Raw genomic sequence first — 20,588 nt, forward strand, 5'->3', positions numbered from 1 at the left:
ATGAACTGGATGGAAAAGTCTAAATTGAATATCTTACTGAGTCAACAAAACTGGCCCAGGACAGGATGTGAAATATGACAGGTATCCACTGTGGCCATGTTACATGAACATTATGATAAACATTAAACCCACTAGGGTGTTATGAGGTTATAATGAGATTCTATCTTCCTGTGAACAAGAATGATGTTGGCTTGAGTCTGACTTTTAAATATAAACACTGATTTTGCAGCACAGCCTCCCAACAGCATGGTTTCATTTGAGGCATGACAATCTGTCAGTGGACACTGGTGGATTGTTGCTGATGCACACACCCACATGTACACACACACACACACACACACACACACACACACACACACATGCACACACGCACACTCACTTCCCCTCTATGATGAAGAACACACACTCCACCAGTGTAAGACAAACACAGCTGGCTCAGATGTGTGTGTCACATGGTAGGAATGTATAGGAAACACAAATGGCACTCCAAGCTAGTCTGCCTCTTTAATTCATCTCATGCTGCACCTCAAAACACACAAACATATTCATGAAAAACAGCCCAAAACAGGAAAATAAAAACAAAAACGAAAACCTTTAGAGCTTTAAAGATCGGGTCAACATTTTGGGAAGTTTATATATTCACTGTTGTTTCAAGGGTTAGATGAGAAGATCGATACCACTGTCGTGTCTGTGTGTAATGAAGCTTCAGCCAGTTATGGCATAATATTTCTGCCAAACCTGCAAACTGTTGTTTTAAAAAGAAACTGGATACAAGTCTTTATGCTAAGCTAAGCTAAGGTGCTGCTATTCCTTTAACTATGACTGACTATTCCCTTAACTGTAATGATTATTTTGATAATCGATTAATCTGTCAATCATTGTTTCAATTCATCGACTATTGTTTAGTCTACAAAAATGTCCCCAAAGATAGTGAAAATGTCCATCAAAAGTTCCAAAAGTTCAAGGCAAGTAGTTCTGGATGAAATAAAAAATGAAAATTAGAAAGTATTTGAAATTTTGCTAAATAACAGCAAAATAACTGTTGACTAATTTTCTGTCAATTCACTATTCATTTTAACACTACCTTTCATCTGTATTATTTTATTGATTGATTTTGATGAATTGAAGGATGTTTAACTTAACTAATGTAAATATGTAGATATGTAAATCCAAAAAGGGCGATAGAGCTAAAAAATGCTTGTTTTGTCCAAATAATTAGACGCCTAAAAGAACCCAGAGACATTCAATTTATGATAATGAAGGCAAAGCAACGAAGAAAATCCTCACATTTGAGAGGCTGGAATTACAAGAATGTTTGGCATTTCTAATGACTTGAATGACTTCATCATTCATTTTTTGTCCATTAGTTTTGAGTCAATTTGCTAATTAATTAATCAACCTGCTGTTTCATCAACAAAAGCTTTCTTGTGTGGTAGCTGAGGGTTCAGTAACTTTAAAATATGTCTTTATACAGTTGTTTCTGTGATCTACAGCACAGCAGAAATGCAATAGTGAAAATAAGAAGACAAAACCTTGGTCAGTGACACTTGTAAAACTTTTCCAGCTGACATTAGAGAAAGAGAAATAAATATTTAAACATTTAAATAACTGTAAACACATTTGGGAATTCCATTATTGCACTGCTGTATGTTCTCTGAGTCATGTCTGTCTGGTGCGGCTATTGTCAACACACTGTACTGTTTGGACAAAGAATGAGACAGTGAATGTAATAGGCAGATTCGTTGTGGATTAGCAAACTCTGAGGTTTATTTTATTAGTAAACTTGGAGGTGCAACAAAAAAAAAAAATTGACACATTTTGTTTATTTCCAGTCCAGGCCAGTGTGAGTCAGTTACTGGCCGATTGGTGGTGAAATTAGTGAGTTTACAAGGGCAGAGCATTGTTCCTTTAACTTCAATTTTCCAAATCAAATACATACGGTGCTTGGCAAGTGCTCCATATTCACAGAAGTCAGGCACTGTCTGTGTAACTGGCAGGTGATGGTGCCAGTACGTGTGCGAGCACAAACACACATCAAAAACTACTTTGAAGGCGTTAATCTAAGTGTGTACATCTGAACATTAACATGTCATTGTCAAATTGATCATTATGTGCTATTATGGTTCTGTACTCAAGTCAGAGGTCACAACCCATAAACCCTGATCTTTCCTCCAGGATGAAAGTTGTTTCTTACCCATCATTCACAATGTGTTTCACCCATAATGTACACCGTGTCCTGTAGTTGTGTGAATCATTGTTGGATCTCCCTCTTATTAAAACCCTGCCAGGGTCTCATAGAAACCTCCAAACTGCTTTGTTTTGCTTGTTTCTACTGATTTCTACCCAAATCACATAAACTGCTCCATGGTTGGGAATATCTCCTTCAATTGAACAAGGTGTGAAAAATGTTCTAGGATTAGTGAAGCTTGACGAGGACAGCCTTTCTGATGTGTGAGGCAATTGTCCACTTTCCATTAAAATGTCAACAAATTCTCCAGTTAATGTTCACTAAGTCTTTCCCACCATTCTTGCAAAGCCCTGGGTCGAAACCTGAGAACACCACACGGTCAACTGTGTATTCGTTCAGCTGCACCTGTACACACACACACACACACACACACACACACACACACACACACACACACACACACACACACACACACACACACAGATGTTGCTCCTGGACATTCCTTGCTTTCACAGATGACCATAACGAGAGTAGAGCGAATGCCAAATGGTGACAGCATTGTCTCTGTGTGTGTGTGTGTGTGTGTGTGTGTGTGTGTGTGTGTGTGTGTGTGTGTGTGTGTGTGTGTGTGTGTGTATGAGCATACTTGACAGAGTCTGAATTGGTTATTAGTGAGCGTGGGCGTTTGTGTACACGCATAAATAATATTGTAGAAAGTCCCTTTCAGAATCTGTGCTTGCGTGTACATACTCACACCACATTTATATAGTTCATTGGTTTTGTTTCAATTTTTAGAGAATCTTGAAAGAAAAAAAAAAACAGTTAAGAAACTAGTCAGGACTCAATGGAAAATCCAACATTTCAGAGAGAACACTTGATTTAAAAAAAAAAGCAATTAATAAAGATTTACCATTTCTTGTTTTTTTTATGTTCATAGAGGGACTCTGGTACATAATCATTAATGTTTTCACCACAGTCTTTTCTCCAGTTTTTATTACTGGAACATATCGGGAGCTGTCCTTTCAATAAGAAGCTACAGAAGTTAGTTAGTATTGCAGTAGAAAACAGAACATTGTTGGAGGGCATTAAACTCAGAATGAAAATTAGTGTAAAACTGTCTGTTTTTCTGTAAAAAAAACAATGACGAGCCTTAAGTTAAACTTTTTCCGCTTCGTACAGTTAAACTCTCCAAGTCTCAACTCTCCGTCTTACCTTCATCACACAGGTTGAGTTTGGACAGGTTGCGTCCATCGTAGGCCTCTTCATACATGGAGCCGCTGTCCCTCTCTTCATATGTGCTCAGATACATGGCCTTGTTCTCCATCTCCTCCTGACTGAACAGGAAAGATACAGTATGATCCACTGTCATCGTTATTCATTACAAAAGACACTGCTACCTCTCCTAAACCAACCCACATCTTTATATTGTTTACATTGTTGTTTGTATTGATGGTATAATAAAAGTCATTCGGAAGCGAAACGAAGGAGGACAGGAGTCAGTGTCTGTATGTGTTCTTTTGTGAAAACCAATTTGAGACATCAAAAATAAGGACATTTTTGAAAGGTGAAGACATTTTGGCGAGTCTACATAACATTCTTAAAGGATTTTAAGGTCAAGGGGATAATTAAAGTTTTGGGTGGAGGTTGCATTAGTAATAGGGTTGTGGTTGTTTATATCTGTCTGGGTCCTCCCAGGTACAGAAGTTCAAATGAAAGTGTGTTTTTTAATTGCTGCCCTCTAGTGCTGTGAATCCGGTAGACCAGCTGTTAGAGCTTTTTCTCTGCTGCAAGCTACAATACACACACATGCACAAAGACGTAGATCCAAGCTAAACAAACAGAAGGAAATCCTTCTGGTGTGAGGATTGTGGATGTCTCTAGACCAGTGTTGTGTGATTTGTTTCCTCCGCCAACACATTTGGACAGGGTTTGTGATTTTGCCCCATTCAATCTGTCTGTTTGCCTTTTTGGAAGATATTTTTACAAGCTGTGAATGAATGTGCATAAAATATTGTGGGAAGGTCGGACATTTGGCAAGAGTGAAGTGATTGACCTTTCATACCAACTGGCCTTGAGAAGTTTCTTTGGCTTCTATATTAATGCATCAGCAGGGCCAAACCCTACATTATTAGGCCAGTCAAACAATGTTGGTGACTAAAGAGCACTTTTCCCATGGTAGTGTTTGAATGTCACCAACTGAACAAACATAGAGCTTATAGTCATGTACAGTTTTCAAATAATCTACTACTAGAACACATCTGCACGTCCAAACATCAGTTCTCTGCCACTTATCCAGGTTTTAGTGGCAGCGGGCAGAAATGGTGAAAACCTCAATCTCCAGCTCATCTTAGGGGCATCCCCAGGTTTTTGTCAGGCCAGACGGGATATAAAATCACCCAGTTGTGTTCATTCTGAGGTCTCCTCCCAGTTGAATATGCTTGGAGTACCTTCACAGGGAGGCTTCGAGGAGGTATCCTGATCAAATGCCCAAACCAACTTAACTGGATCCATTCAACACAAAGGAGCAGTGGTTCTTCTCCAAACTTCCTTTAGATGTCCAGGCTTTTCATCTCTTTTCTGAACCCAAGGACGGTCGAGATGGGAAAGATACTCAAACCACGATTGCCGAGTTGGTTATGTAAGGGTTAAAAATACAGGTTTTTGAACACAGTTTAATTAAATTTGGATTTAATTACCTTGAATTCTGGATATGAGGTATCCAAGTTTCCCTGTTGTAATTAGGACTTAAACGTTGAAGTGCATGCTATTTACAAGTTGGAAACTTAAACTAAGGGCTAATTTATTCTCCTTTTATGTACAGAAATAGATACGTGCACTTCAAACAGTGTCACTGCCAACATACTGCAATGTGCCATTTATGTTGGCATAGATGTTAAGCAATACATCTACTAGAAAGCAGCTCAGGGGACAGTGGAGGAGGTTATAATAATGTACCTTTTAAGACAGACGCAAAAGCGGAGGCAGCTTGTAGACAGCAGTGGTCTGTGAGGTCATTGAATACATCACACAAACACAGAATCTGAACAGGATTTTATATCATCCATTTCAGGTACAGTACTGAAATTGTGTGAATCTCAATTTAATCTTACAATTGTAAATCTCAAAATTGTAAGAAAATAAATGAATAAATAAAAAGACTGACTTCTTTGCCAATCGATATCAGCACTGGCCTCAAAAATCCTGTATCCAGTAACAGTTGGATGCTTATATCCGACTCATAAAAATAACTTTAATAAAAAGTAGCTCCAGAACTGTAACTTTATCTTAAGCAGCTGTGATATATGCATCCCAAGTATTTAACCACATATAAATAACAAGAGGTGAAGAATGAAGGGCGCTTTGACAAATATAGTTATGGTTGGAATCCAACAAGTCCTCCTTTCAAAACCAGGGGCCACATGGGCACATAAATCTAATGAAAACATTTCCTGGGAGAGGAAAGTGTCTCAGAAGCCACTCATCATCATGAGAGGTAATTCCACTTTAAACACACAGCGGACAATGTCATCCAGCAGGTGCAGCCATTGCTGGGTTACAGTTTGCAAATCTGGCACACAACTTCTGGGACAGGTCAATTTTTAATTTGAGGCAGGTTGAATTTCACTTTTTATTCATGAAGAATTTAACTGGTAATGAATCGCAATCAGCTGCTCCCTCTATGAACAACCGTCACTGCTTTTTCACATTACCTTGCAGCCACTATTCACTATAAGTGGAGCACGTTTGCTCTCCAGAGTTTCCACAGGGTTTCCCACGCTACACATGATGCAAACCAAATATGAATAAAGTGAAAGGGAACACAGAACAAATAGATAAGACTCATGACTGAGATGTCTGTGTAAGATGCAGGCATCTCTGAGGGACAGAATTAAATCTGCTGTAGTCAGGAGTTGGTGGTTGTCAAACACCCACAAGCCCCGGTGGCAGATCTGTGAGTGTTTGACAAAGTGGTTAAAAAGTGCTCAGTCTGGACTTTCTCATTACAGAGGGGCTAGAGGGGTTAGGTTGACATTTAGACTGAAGCTAGGCAGGAACCATTAGGGCTGCTAGGAGATCCCACTAAACCCTCCATGTATATGTCCTTGTGTGTGACTGTGTCTGCAGCATGTGTGGGTGCATTCATGAGTTGAGTTATCTTCTGATTACACTTGAGTGTGGCAGGATATAACGCTCTTTTATCACACACACTCAGTTGGTGTCTGTTACTCAGTGCCAGCAGAGGATGGTGGGAAAGCAAAGCTGCCACTTTACAAAGCAAAGAGTTACCTCTCTCTGCTCTAATCACCTCTACGTCTGTAGAGATAAAATAATAGAAACACCGCTTGAAATTTAGAAAGAAATTCAAAACCACATGTTGACAGTAGCCAAGTGTGTTTCATTTAAAGGGCTAATTCACTCAAAGCACAACAAAATAGGTGAACTACCAGAGCATCCTCTAGGAGCAGCAGCACTGACCACAAGTGACAAAAGGCATTGAAAACCACTGCCTATAGTACTGTATATCCAAGCCCAAGTGTCCACATACCTAACCTGGTAGAAGCATTAAACCAGGAGCTGCAAAAACAATACATTGCCTAAATGAGTCGTTCTCTTTTTCATTTATCCACATTTCCATCTGATTAAATACCAAAGAAGGCTCTAATACTCAATATCAGCCGTTACTCATCGCACTGGATTCCCTTTAGCCGTCTCTTTAATCAGATTTAAATGTTATTGAACCTTTATGGGAAGCGGATTTCTACTTTCTTCATCCCTCAAATGACTGGAGGCTTTCCCTCTTGGAGCTCCATCCAATAACTACAAACAGTTCGAGAGCCAGTGGGACAACAAGCCAAGAAGAATCAAAGCTGCAGGAAAGATAAAGTGTGGTTATACGTCTTATTAATTAACTATTTGACAGTCAAGTAGGTCTATTGTTGGGTGTTAATTTTATCTGTATATCATGGACCTAAGTTAAAATCAAATCCTGAACAAAGTGAAAACAGGAAAAAAAAAAATTAATACTGGAGTCAATGCATCAAACTTTTACGCTCAAAATTGCACTGAATAAGGATTTTATCATCCACTCTGCGGAGAAGGTGATTGGCTGCAATCTTCCATCCCTCCAGGACCTGTACGCCCCAAGGACCCTGAGGCGTGCAGGGAAGATTGTAGCTGACTCCTCCCACCCTGGACACAAACTCTTTGAGACACTCCCCTCTGGCAGGAGGCTGCGGTCCTTCAGGACCAAAACCTCTCGCCACAAAAACAGCTTCTTCCCATCTGCTATCAGCCTTATCAACAAGGCTAGAGAGCCCCACTGTTGCTGATCCCCCTGATCCTCAATTGCACCAATCACCAGAAAAAATTCCTTTTATGTGAAAACATACTTGGCAATAAAACTGATTCTGATTCTGATTATATTAAAAAAGGGAGAATTGACTATGGCTAATGTGCAAGGTGCAGCTTGTGAAGAGTGTTAGCATCTTTGAGTCCATTGTTTTGGTTTTACAACCCACAACTTTACTGTTTTGGTTCACTCTCATCGCTAGCATCATCCCCATTTCTAGCAGCAGGCGACTCTTTTCAGCAAAAAAGCTCGAATAAACCTGATGTAAGTAAATTACACATCCACCACCACATAGCAAAGAGACACAGTGGACACAGAGACAAACACTAGCTAGCCAGTGCCTAGCTGTGCCTGTTATTTGCTGCTAGCTATCATTAGCTGCTGAACCTGATATTTTTCTTAGGATTTTTCTCAAAACAAAGCTAAAGGGAAGTGGAGTTTCAGTCCAGTGGAAAGTAGAACAACTCTAAATGAAAGATAATGTTGTTTCTCACCTGCTGGTCGTGTAAATAGGCAACTGTCTGCTAACACGTTCACCATATCAACATTTTAAAGTAATAATAGATCAGAGTTGTGATTACATTTTGTTCTACTGTCCCCAAGTGGCCAAAACAAAAATCAACTAATTCTGCTTTAATATGCAGGCACCATTCATTCACTCAATCATTGTCCATATTGGCAGTTTCACATTAAAAGGTACCAAGCTGCAATAGCAGCAAGTTTTAAACCAAGATTATGAAGGTAGATCTTACCTTTGGCTAATGAGAGGAACAGACACATTTGTGTTTTGATAACCACTGAAATAGTTCTTTCATATTGGTACTTGGGCTAAAAAAGCTGTTTCAGTGAACAACAAAGTCTGGATAGAGAGACTGTGAATTACATGTCACGTCTTGTTTGCATCAACATCCATAACAGATCTTGCAACTGCTGTATTCATCATCATTATGGGAAGAAAATGTAAAGCACATATTGCTATGAACATATTTTGAAGCCTTGTGTGAAAATCAATTAATACTGGTGGTACACTCAGCATCACTTCTTCTGTCAGCTGATTATTTCATAATCTGCTGCAATAGGTTTTGCTGGTGAAAGCTTTGAGGAGAATCTGCAGCGTCTTTGGGTTCAGTTAACTCCATGGAAAATGCACAGAGAGGCAGAGAGTGGACAGTCTGGTGAACTGAAAGAGAGCGAGAGAAAGAGACTGGAGATTCACTCAGAAAGAAAGGAAACAATTATCTTGTCATGCGTCGTCGCGTCCTAAAATTTGCCCCCAACTGAGCATCCGATTATCTGGCAGGTCAGAGGGAAGCAGTGCGTGTGGTCTCTGCTGCCTGGACAGCTTTTGAAAATATGAGATTTGAACGATAATACTGAACAGAGCAGGCAGCAAGGAAATAATGCTGGTGGTTTAATGTGTAAAAATCTGTCTCACAAGTTTCTAAAGAAGACACAAGTTAATGTCTGACACATGCAGGCTCACTGACTTAGTGCTTTTATCCCGTTCAAACAATTAAACACCATTAAAAATAAAGAAAAAACCCAGGCTTTTATATTATTTATAATAAAAGCTCAAAAGTTGATTTTACAAATCTTAAACTTCAAAGCAGGGGGGTTAGTTGCAGCACTTGAAAGCACCACCCTTCTGTCTATACATAGTGAACATCCAATGTCTTTGCTCAGTCATCCATGTGCAACATTAACCCATTTTCTTGGTTAATTAAAGGCAGGGATACTTCACCCATGACCGCTGAAACACAAAGCAACAATTTTCTGCGGATGAGTTCCATTAAATGTGCATTTCCTGACCTTTTATACTATAGCACTCCACTCCAATAACTAACATGCAGCACATCAGAGGTTTAACTCTTGTCATTTAAACTAATTGCAATAATAACTTAACAGATGTCCAACCAGTTTGCCAGCACAAAAGGTCACAATGAGGTCCACAGTGAACCCCCCAGCCAATAAATCATGTGGTGACTTTATAGTTCTGCAGCGTTTTTCAGAGGCTGTGCATTTGTCATTCACCTGTTAACACTCAACATATTAGGGTATGAATCATCTTGAAGTGGATCAATCTTCTACCATCTTTATGCATCTCACAGTGAATTATCTAGAGCAGGTATGCAGGTATGAATGCAGTTTTCTGATCCTGGAAGCTCACTTTTCCACATCTCCAGGTGACCGTGTTAATTGAAGTTTTAAACTGGTCCATTTCACGGACAAAAGTAGTTTTAAGTTCTTTATGCAACAAGTCTGAACACTTTCCCTGATTAGCTTTCACGACATAAAAACACCAAACTCAGGTAAATTAAGTGGCAAAAGTTCTTATCTCACCTTGTCAGCTGGTAAATTGAGAAAAAAAGAAAAGAAAAAAAAAATCACAGCTCCACGTTTCTCATAATTTCCCACAAAAAGTTGCGTCTTTACGCTGAAAATCCAGGTTTCTGTCACTTCAGTGCGCCAGCTGTCAACTGTGTCACTTAAAACTGCAACGAATCAGAGGGTCTGCACCATGCACCAGCTCCGTAGTGGAGAGCTCACCCACACATTTGCAGTAATATATCCACAACATCGTCATGTGACCATCACAAAACCCCAGGTGGAGTTTGCTCTGCCTGCCGAGCAGCTGGTGAGGAAGCATCCTCCTCCTGCTGTACGCATGCGCCCTCTGTTGGATGAACTGGACATAACCAAAGTGATTTAAGTGTGTACGTTTTAATTTATCAATCAAATATTCAAGGGGTTGGTTATCAGCTTATACAAGACTGGATTATCAAGGTGCAAGATAACTGTAACCGTTGTTCAGCAAAATGCACAACTAATGCACAGTTAAAATATGGGCCTCAAGGTGTCTTCTGTTTCTCCTACAGGCTTCAATTTTAGCCCGTTCTGTGTCAACATATAATTATACTTTCAGTATTTCAGTTGTTATTATGCTTACATGCTGCATATGCCAGAATAAATAGCTCAGTAATGGCATTATCACAAGTTTATTTGGGGATACAGGATCACAGGCAAAAAGTGGGTTAATCCAGTCATGAGACTTTCCAACATGTATGACATATTTACCTCATTTTAAAGCATATTTTTCCAATCTATCTCCTGTTCAGTAAGAGGTCTGTGCATATGCAGCCACCCTGCTGAGCTCTGTGAATCAGTCCTGAAATGATGAGCCCACTTGTGTTTTAATCATCTGTCTCCTGGCCAATATTAAAGAACAAACTACAAAACTCTTAAAATACAGCAAACAGTAATAAAGGTGCTCATGGTTTCCCCCAGTGCAAACCTGGCAAATGATTGAGGCCTCTTACACAGCAGGCAAAATAAAACTTCAACAGCTCTAAATGCAGACACGGCTCACTAAACTAGTAGTTAATTGTCCCACGATGGCACCATAACAACTACCAGCAACGTTTTCGTGGTATTTTATAAGATATGAATATTGGCGTCTGTATGGAACATTGTTGGCATGAATGTTCAACATAAATGCCAACATTTCTGGCAGGACCTGAAGGCATCATGAGCGCATGTGCAGCGGGAGTGCGCAAAGAGGAGATGTCGAGAGCGCCCCCGCGGTGGGCGGAGCCCGGGAAATGAAAGGAATGCACCTAATGTGACGCTGCATGGACAGGACAGGTACAGACCCGGTCCGCCACTCATGCTTCATCAGTCAGCAGCGGACCCGGCTTGAGGTAGATACAACTTCTGCTCAGACAAACACAAAGTTTGTAAAGAGGACATTGTGTGTTCATACCTGCAGTCGGTTTTGAATGTTTGATGCTGTTGTTGGGCTTTACTGTACACCGCTGGGTTACTGTAAGCCACTGGGCGGGCCCGTCCTCAGATGTTCACAAAACGGTACGCCAAACTCTATTCAAAATTCTGACATTTTAACTCGGTGTTATCTATAAGCGCAGGTACACAGATGTTACAGCCCAGTAAAGACTTGAGAATAACTGCTTAAATTCGGAGATAGCAGGTCTCCAGGAATACAATACTTACAATTTGTCAACATTTACAACCATTTCAGCTTCCTCAGTTTTTACATAAAGGTTTTTACAGCATCAAACCACGTGACTGTGAGGTGATGGAGTAACAAAGGTTAAAGAAAAAAAAAGTTTTAGATGAAATGATGCATGAATGATAAATGTATAAAATGTTATGGAAAACCCCAAAACATTCTCACACAAGTTTGGTGAGTTCATGTTTTGCCATTTGCTAAGAAAAACGAATGAACAGAATTGGCCTGAACCTCCCACCATGGGAAAGAGAATGAATCAAGGCCAGATTGCGACATGTCAAATGGAGAAAAGCTGATTAAGGAACAAGCCTAAGTTCTCCGGAAGGTTATGTCTCTTGAGTAACTGCTCATATAAATACTAGTGTTTTAAAGTCTTGAACAGGAGATGCTGTACTTCTGCAGGACACCACAAGGTGGTAGGATTACATCTCTGGATGTGTGAAGGGCGACTGCAACCTGCAGCCTGAATACAAGTCTCATATGAAGATTGGAGTTTAGTTTGACCCATTGTAACACATGAGAAATCCATTTGAAATATCTGTAGCCATAAGAAAGTTTCATCAAACCACAAGACATGATGTCTGTCTTGAGGTTTTACTTGTATGTATGTATGTTTCCCCATTTATATTTAAATCACAATATTAAGGCTGGAAACAGTGAACACCTAATTATACTTTTTGGTACATACTAAAATATATCTGTAGCTCTAAACAAATATGATATACTTACTCATCTTTTTATTCTGCTGCTCTTTGATCAGATATTTTCTGATTTAAATAATAATTCAGTTTTAGGAAACTTTTAACAGCTGAGAAGTGGTTTTTGTAGAGAAATATGTTTACGTTCCTAAAATAAGATATCAAAAACATATTGTTCTGCTATTAGTCTTTGAACTAAGGTGGTGTATTGACACTAGTATATATACAAATTACACTCTGCCCCTGCACTCTGTCCCTGGATGGGATGAAGCCACACTCAGCTATTTGTCATCATGTTCAGGAGGTTGTCAAATTAATCACTGGAAAACAGGCTTATGGCGAGTAAGTAGGTGACACCACATGAGACGGAAATTTAATCCAGAGCATTAAATATCAGGAGAATATGACATTTCCTCACGTTCGAGGGTCTACCACAGGCAACAGTGTCCTCGGCTAAGGCGCCCACAAGAGCTGCCGCAGTGATGGCGGCTCAGATTCTGGTCTGCTGAACTTTAATAATCACAGGCACACAGGGATGTTTTCTATCATCCTGCTTCATCCACAATCAGTGCTGCTGGTCCTCTGAAATAATGAGCCTTGTTATCCTGATTATCCTTTTGGTTTTTTTTTACTGGGGACAATCTCCTGCTACATAAGTAGTGCTGAAAAATTAGTCAATTAAGTGATTCATGTCAAACACACTCGCTGTAAAATGAAATTTGGGGATTTCAGACTGTTGGTGGGACAACAAGCAATTTCAGGGCAACACTTTGGGTTCTGTGAAATTATGATTTTGATGATCTGAGTAAACTATAAACTGATTAAAATCACGGAAAAATTATATAGAGAATAATTGGTTATAAAAAATAAGAATCAGTTGTAGCCCTATACATAAGAAGTGAAGGAGAATGAATATTAAAAACATACCCAGTTACTTCAGTATGATCTTAAAGAGCTACTTTGCTCAGTCTCAGCCTCCTGGCAAACACTCGTGCTGACCTGAAGTACTATGGAAATATTAAAGGAAAATTATTATTTAGATTTCAATATTATCTTTGTAGCTCTGGTCTTTAATTCTATTGGTTATCATAGCACTTGCTAAGATCTAGAAACATGGTTGACACAAACCAACAATTTAGCCAGATAATCTTATTATCTGATGATCTTATTTTGGCAAATTACTACTTTGGTTTATTCAAGACACAAATGACCAAAGTCAAAGGTCAATAACTTTAGTTTGCCTTTGTTTTTTTTACATCGGTTGGTCTAAAAACTGTCTGACTGTGTAACTCCTCATGTTTCTTCCTGTTTATGGTCATGTCAAAATCATTACCTTTGTGAGTTTAATTGAATAATGTCAATGTTCTGTTTTAAATATTCTATAATGTTTCAGAGGAAAGCCTAGTTTAAAAACTCATTATTGGCATTATTGCTAACTGGAACGGCCAAACCAACGGAAATTAGATCCAGGTTGTAATAAAACTGGATTTGGCTTTAAAAACACAAGCTGAACATGAAGAAAAAAACCAAACAAGGTGGTGAAGATGAGTACCAGATGTTGTAGTGCGGCGTCACTTTTTACCTGATGAGAAGGAGCTTACAAGGAGCACTGGAAGGTGCCAGTGATTCAAACAAGAGGCTGAAGTAGACAGTTTTAAATTAGTCAGTCTCCATGACACTGTGTCTGCATCGTCACTGCTTGTGTCCTCTCAGGGCGTTGCTGATGTGGTTGCAGCGTGATGGGCCTGTCAAAGCGAGTGTCGTCGTGGACGGTGGAGGAAGTGCTGGAGTGGGTGCAGGAGCAGTATCCAGCCCAGATGAGCACGCTGCATAAAGCCATCATTAAACACGCCATAACAGGTACTGCTCATGTTTTCAGCTGTTTTACTGGCATGAATGTTAGATGGTAACACGAAGAAAATGCACACAAGTTAACTTTAGTCTGTAGTTTTATATAAAGAATTTCTTTAAGGGTTTTGTTGCAGGTAATGTTAAATTCAGCCCTGACCGTACTATGGTTGTGGTTTACTTTGCTTTGAGAACACCTGATTTACACTGGACACACACCGTGCTTGTGGATGAATTTGCAGGCCGTGCGTTGCTGAGATTAAAGGATCATCACCTGGAGCTTCTCGGGGTGGAAGCTGAGGAGCAGCAGCAGGAAATCTTGCAGGACCTCCTCCTTCTCAGAGTTCAGGAAGAAATCAGTGAACTCAGCGACATCTGCTCTGGTGAGAATGCCAAACGACTTTATCTTCAGGCTGTAGCTGAGACACAAACTAATACAACAGCAGTAAGAAAGTTTTTTGCTTTGTTTTTTGGGTTTCTTTGCACTCTGGAAGCAACTCTGCATAGTGAGTTGTGGTAGTTTTCATTGGTGTAGTTGTGGACCAACATTCCCATGTATGAATATACACATGAAATCACAGGGAATCATGCATGCTGATTTTCTTGCAGGTTTCTTCCCCTCACAGTCAAAACACATTTTATTTTCAATCAAACTCATATAAAAAACAAGTTGTCAAATTTACTTTAGGATTAACTATCTAATTATTGTGTAGCATTTGTGTTCAATAAGAGAAACTAGCAACAAACTTATATTTTATTTGTGCTCTTTTCTTCTCTCCAGACTGTTTTGTTCCATAGCAGAAAATAAATCTTCAGAGGAATTGCAGCTTTTTTTTTTTTCCGCTTCCATCCATTCATCCGTTTGAAGGAGAAAGAAATGTGGGAGTGACAGAAAACACAGAGAGTAGGTGAAGGGAAAGAAGAATCGATGAGGAATGACGAGAAAGAGACCTATTTCCTGTATGAAATCTGATCTGTGCGGATGGATGAGATTAGTTTCTGTCTGTCTTTTCCTGAGCCTCACTGTCCATTAGTCTCTGTCTTTTCTTCTCTCTATAGTGGGTTTTTATTCTAATGTACTATTATAAAACATTGTATTTGATGTACTGAATAGGGAGAGAGTCCATTCGTCCTTTTGCATGTGTTTACCACTCAGAAGAAGAGCTTCCGTTGCATTGCTAATAACAGATAAAGCTTTGATCACATTGTTTTTACCCAAATAAAATCACTAACAAATCTCAAAATATCAGGACAATTAATTGTCAGTTATGTAATTTGATGACACCTACTAGTTAAACAGAGTCAGACCTGAATGAGACACTTCTACTAATTGTGGATATGATGATTAATTCAATAGAATTACAAACAAGGCGTGAAAATAACCAGAAGAGGTTTGCAGATGTAGTAAAGTGTGACCTCACATGTATCTGTTACTGAGTGATAGTCGCCTGCAGCAGCTGTAATTTAACTCTCAGGAAAACAGGGTAATTACAGGAAGATGCAGAAAGACAGAGAGAAAGTGGTGAGTTTTCCCATTTAAACATTTCAGTGTGTCAGAAAAGAAAAGCTGAATCCAGTCAGTAACTTTCTCCTGTCTGCTTTCCTCTCACACAATCCAGCTGCTGTTTTTATTTGTCCTTGTATTTTTGACTGACAAACCACAAACAATGCATTATTTTTTTTAAATTGAATACTTAACAGAGCTACAGAAAACCCACTGATGTTTTCTGAATTTGATGCTGTTTTGTTTTCCTGCCTTGGCTCTGGCGACAGCTCCGTCCGTCCGTCAGTCCGTCCTTCTTCCCTATTTAAATGGATTCAATGATGAATTGATGAGATTTTGGTGTTCAAGGGTCAAAGGTCTACTGTGGCCTTACAAAACACATTGGCCATAACTCAAGAATTCATGTGCTAATTTTGATAAAATATCTCTTATTAAATTCCTGCACTACACTACTACAACAGACATGGATGTAAACTGCAACTGGACTAGTTGGTGGAGGGGTGCAACCATGAGGCGGTAATTGTAGTTGAATATGTTCTGGTTGATTATGATAATGTGATTATGGTGAATCCTGAATGTCCTTGATACAAGTGGTCCTAAGACTTTCCTTTTAATTCCCTGTTTCCTTTATTTATGATGTTGGCCTTCTTTTATGTAACCTATAGCATCAATGTTACTGCATTTGTATTATATAAAAGGTCGTGTCTATTTCAGAACATTTTCTCATGGCACTGCTACAGTGTGGTCAGCTGAATTAAAAGTGCTGCTTTGGCAACAAAACCCTGTCTGCAGGTTGTTTTTTTTAAATCATCTGTCTCTTTGGAAGACAGACTCCGCTCAGACTCCACTTGTTCTACTTTGCTGTAATCATCAGTCAGTTGTGTGTCATCTTTCTGCTTTTACAGCTGCAGCCTCTCATACATACAGAATCCAGTATTTCCTCTGCGACCCTGTTCCTTCCTGGCTGGAAGAGTGTTATTTTTAGATTCCTTCCCTACCATTACATTTTCATTGTGACTGACCAAATTAATTAATTGAATTTTTGTCTTGTTTAAATTCAGGATTTTGAAAAAGAAACTAAAAAGTTATTCATTTCAAATTATTAAAGTGATAACAGTTAATTTCTCAATAAACAGGCTCATTTCTTTGTCTCTAATGTGTCAGAAAATAGTAAAAACAGCTATTTTACATTTGCAAAGGACCTGCACTCCAAATCCCAAAGATATGTAGCATCAATCCTTAGATTTGATGAGTTGAAATGTTGGAATATCTGAAAATTTATCTCAGTGAACCAGTCAATTAATCAAGTAGACTTTCAGCAGTTGTAAAATTATGGAAGACAAGGTTCGTCTTTTATCATGTTTATAATGTGCTTTTGTTGTTTGTCAGTTTGTCCTGCCTTTAATTTTATTGCTAGGTTTCTCAGAAGTATTCATTTGTAATTCAACATTAATTTTATTTTATTTTGTGAAGACTTGTGCAGATGTCACACTGAATACACGACTTTCTCTCCCCTCCCTGCTTTGGTGAACCCTCCTCATGTATTAATGACGTGTCGATAAAGAGCTCTCCCATTACACCCACACCCATCTTTAACCTTGCTGCTCATCTGTGTTTGTGTGTGTCTGCCCTCTGTCATTGCTCTTCTATTATTTACCACATGTCTCTGTCTGGGAAGGGCTGGTGTGTGTGTGAGGCCAGCAATCGCCTTTAACAACCACTGCCAATGACACAGGTGACCCTCAGACACACACACACACACACACACACACACACACACACACACACACACATACACACACACACACACACACACACACACACACACACACACACACACACACACACACACACACACACACACATTCCTTTCTAACCTCATCCCTCCTTTGACCACATCACATTTCCGATCAATATGTTTTAAGCGAAGCCCCTAAACAAACTTTGCTGGGTTGGTGTGTGTTTGTCTTATTTTATGGGGGATGCAGGTGTCAATTTCCAGCGCTGGTCCATGATGCCCTTTAGGTTGTCTTCAGGCGACAGTGAAAGAGAGCCATCATCCCTATCTGTGACACCTCAGCCTGCATGGGCTCCTCTCTCTGAAGCCACACCAGCTGGTCTGGGATTGGATAGAAGCAGGAGGGTTTAGACACATGCTAAAAGCTGGGATGGAAGAGTAATTTTAAAGCTAATTATTGGATTAAACAAATGTCTAAATAATATAACAGATCTTTGGCAGTGTCCTGTTGGTGGGACAAAGACACGCCAGCAGTACTCCACAGAGTATTTTAGCATCTTTGAACTCACTGCTTTGGTTTTAGGGCCTGCAGCCTCACTGTTTCGGCCTTTGACTTGGAACAAGACAAGACTATAGACTAAACACTGTTTTTTTTCTTGTATATTTTGTCTAACTGGCACCATTACAATATGCTTAATTAGCTATTAGCTGTTCCTGTTGGTAACACATGGTTGTACAGACAACTATCACTAGATTCCCCTCATACTGATCAACAGAATCAACAGAAACTGAAATTCTGAAGGGTCTTTTTTTCCTGTGATTTCTAAACTATATTGTGTCTGGTACTCTCAGTCCCTTTCAATCCCAAAGAAAGAAAATAAAATCTCCATTTAGAACCAGACATCAAGTGGTCTGCCTGTAAGAAAGTTCTGCATTACACTCTCTTATTTCTATGCTGATAAAGTATTAGGCACTGATGTATCATGAATTCATACATTTCAACCAGTTTTTTCACTTCCTCTCTTAAGAGCTGAGAGCATGTCTTTTGTTGTACTCCTGTAGCTGCCACAATTTATGAAAAGAATCTATGAGGTATAATTTTTTTTTTTTTTTAACTACATTTTTGGACACAACCCGCAGCAGTGGTGATATAAAGGCATCCTTAATATTAAAGATGACATTTCCTGGCAGTGTGTAGCTGCAGAGATTGGCTCTTCAAGTTCCGAATTATGTGACATAACAAGCAGAAGACTTCTGTAACCAGCACAGAACTTCAAATTCACTTTATATGCTATGTAATACATGCTGAATATTTTATTCAGGCCTGCTGACACATCATAAGGTGCACCACCGTGTAGGTGTAACAGTGCATTATCTTAAAAGAGAGAGGGTGAACACACACCCTGAAGTGACATAAGCAAACTACACACAACTGGCTCATATTTACTGATTGGTTTTTTTATATCAAGGAATATGAGATGCAAATAATGTGACACTAGTTCGTGTAGCTGTTTCTGGACAAAGCCACCACACACTTGTGTTTCAATTTGTCCTGTAAAGAGACCAAACAAGGGAGCAGAATTAAAGAGGATGATACTATAGCACCCCACTTAGTGGAAATGGGATGTTGTCTCCTTTTACAGCCATAAACAATTTTTTTAAATTGAGGCTGAAAATATGAACAGGTTTATTGTTTTACAATAAAATATGTCCCTTGATACCTCTAAGAATAGCAGCTGGAGTTGGGAGTAGTTTACTGTTCCTGTGGAATTACTCAAGTCCCTCTGATTCCTTCTGTCTAGATTGGAGAACCTTGAAAGGCAGCTCCCGGATGACATGACCTTCCAAAAACTAGGCATTAACCATAAATCTGGGTTTTGCAGAATGGTCCATTATCAGTGTTTGTGATGTGGTTGGTAAAGTAATGTATGATCTCAGTGGTCTCTTGGCTCATTTAAAGCTCTGCTTGAATAGAGATTCACACCAACTAAGCGTCTGTAAAGGAAAGAGGTCGCTCCTAGTTTGTTAATTTATTTCTTTTCTTTTTGTGAGGACAGAAATAAAAGCGTCAGAGGAGGAATGGGCTACCTGCCTGTTTAACCAACAAGAAGCTGCTGACTTTAAACACAGCTCAACATCTCGTATTCTCTTTGGAGCTCACTACAGCCTCAATGTGACCCGGGAGCACTCAGCCAGGCTCCAGGTTCAAAAAAGCAGAAGTCTGAAACAAAAAAAACAAACAAACAAACAAAAAACAAAGTGTTTTTTGCTTGTAAATGTCTTTGGAGTAGCGAGGGGATCAACAACCATGATTCAACCTTTTATTTTCCTATTACATAAAAGCCTCTGACATGAAGAATGTTAGTATTGCAGGCTACTGATGCCCTGTAGTTTTTCTGTCTTAACTGCTTTAGTGATTCCTTTTTTTGTAGAGTAGCTGATAATATTTTTCAAACAGTACGCCCAACTCTGCACATTTTTACACTCAAATATCAGTTCTGTGCTCCCTGAACAGTAAAGCATAGATACAGTAAACTGTCCATACATCTATATGGTTGTAGTATATGTATAGATAGTTAGAGCCAAAAAATAAGCAGCAGGGAGATAAAGGTGATGTGATTCTGTGCCTAACAGCTGTGAGGAGCTTATGGATCCATGCTCATGTTGTCAAACATACTATATAGCAGCATTGTATTAGTTATTGTGTTTTACAGTGTCAAGTTCTGTTGGCAGATGAGCAGGTTTTAATCTCAATTTCTAATCTCACAATATCATTGACATGTTTACACATCATGCCAACAGTGACCAAAGGATAATGTCCTGAAGTTTCTATATGGTCTCTGTTTGTAGAAACTAATACAACTCATAAAACAATAAGTATTTGTTAGAAATGAATATTAATATCTCATATTGCAACAGACACACTATTGTTTGACTCAGGATGGTCTCTGGGTGAGATTTGCTGGTAATACTGTGCAAGCTTTAGTGTGAAAAACCCTCCAGATGTACATGTCACCTATAATTGCCCTGCACTGTCCAACAAAACCAATTAGACAAAAGTCTGTCAATCACTCACCAAAGGAGACGCCCAGGTGGCACAGTTTTCACATTTTTCAACACCAATTGAAGCTGTGACAAAATTCCCTAAATGATCTTTACATGATTCAAGAAAATCTGGCACAACTGGTTTGTTTGCTTATCCATGTGTTTATTTATTTATTTATTTTTTCATTTT

The 20,588-nt window shown here is 39.2% G+C and overlaps 2 protein-coding genes across 3 annotated transcripts in view; one reads left to right on the forward strand and one right to left on the reverse strand.

The window, feature by feature from the left end:
- The window catches only part of scara5 (scavenger receptor class A, member 5 (putative)), an 81,447-nt gene extending 71,274 nt beyond the window's left edge, over nucleotides 1-10,173 (reverse strand). Inside the window, exons 1-2 of the mRNA XM_071467554.1 lie at nucleotides 9,879-10,173; nucleotides 3,401-3,522 (exon numbers count right to left, since the gene is read on the reverse strand). Coding sequence (XP_071323655.1) covers nucleotides 3,401-3,512 — 112 coding nt within the window. The 5' untranslated portion in view covers nucleotides 3,513-3,522; nucleotides 9,879-10,173. The remainder of the gene's footprint in view (nucleotides 1-3,400; nucleotides 3,523-9,878) is intronic.
- A 532-nt stretch (nucleotides 10,174-10,705) lies between these two features.
- LOC139612455 (sterile alpha motif domain-containing protein 12-like) lies at nucleotides 10,706-16,395 on the forward strand. Of its 2 annotated transcripts, none has more exons than XM_071468049.1 (4): nucleotides 10,706-11,402; nucleotides 13,977-14,123; nucleotides 14,354-14,494; nucleotides 14,893-16,395. In XM_071468049.1, the coding sequence occupies exons 2-4, from the start codon at nucleotides 14,003-14,005 to the stop codon at nucleotides 14,907-14,909; spliced, it is 279 nt and encodes a 92-aa protein (XP_071324150.1). In that variant the 5' UTR covers nucleotides 10,706-11,402; nucleotides 13,977-14,002; the 3' UTR covers nucleotides 14,910-16,395. The 2 variants fall into 2 exon arrangements, with proteins under 2 accessions (XP_071324150.1, XP_071324149.1); XM_071468048.1 differs by having other exon boundaries at nucleotides 10,709-11,236.
- The last annotated feature ends 4,193 nt before the right edge of the window (nucleotides 16,396-20,588 follow it).

This window comes from Trachinotus anak, unplaced genomic scaffold (genome assembly GCF_046630095.1).
Source record: "Trachinotus anak isolate AG129_WGS33_773 ecotype Australia unplaced genomic scaffold, CSIRO_AGI_Tana_v1 ptg000031l, whole genome shotgun sequence".
NCBI classification, from domain to species: Eukaryota; Metazoa; Chordata; class Actinopteri; order Carangiformes; family Carangidae; genus Trachinotus; species Trachinotus anak.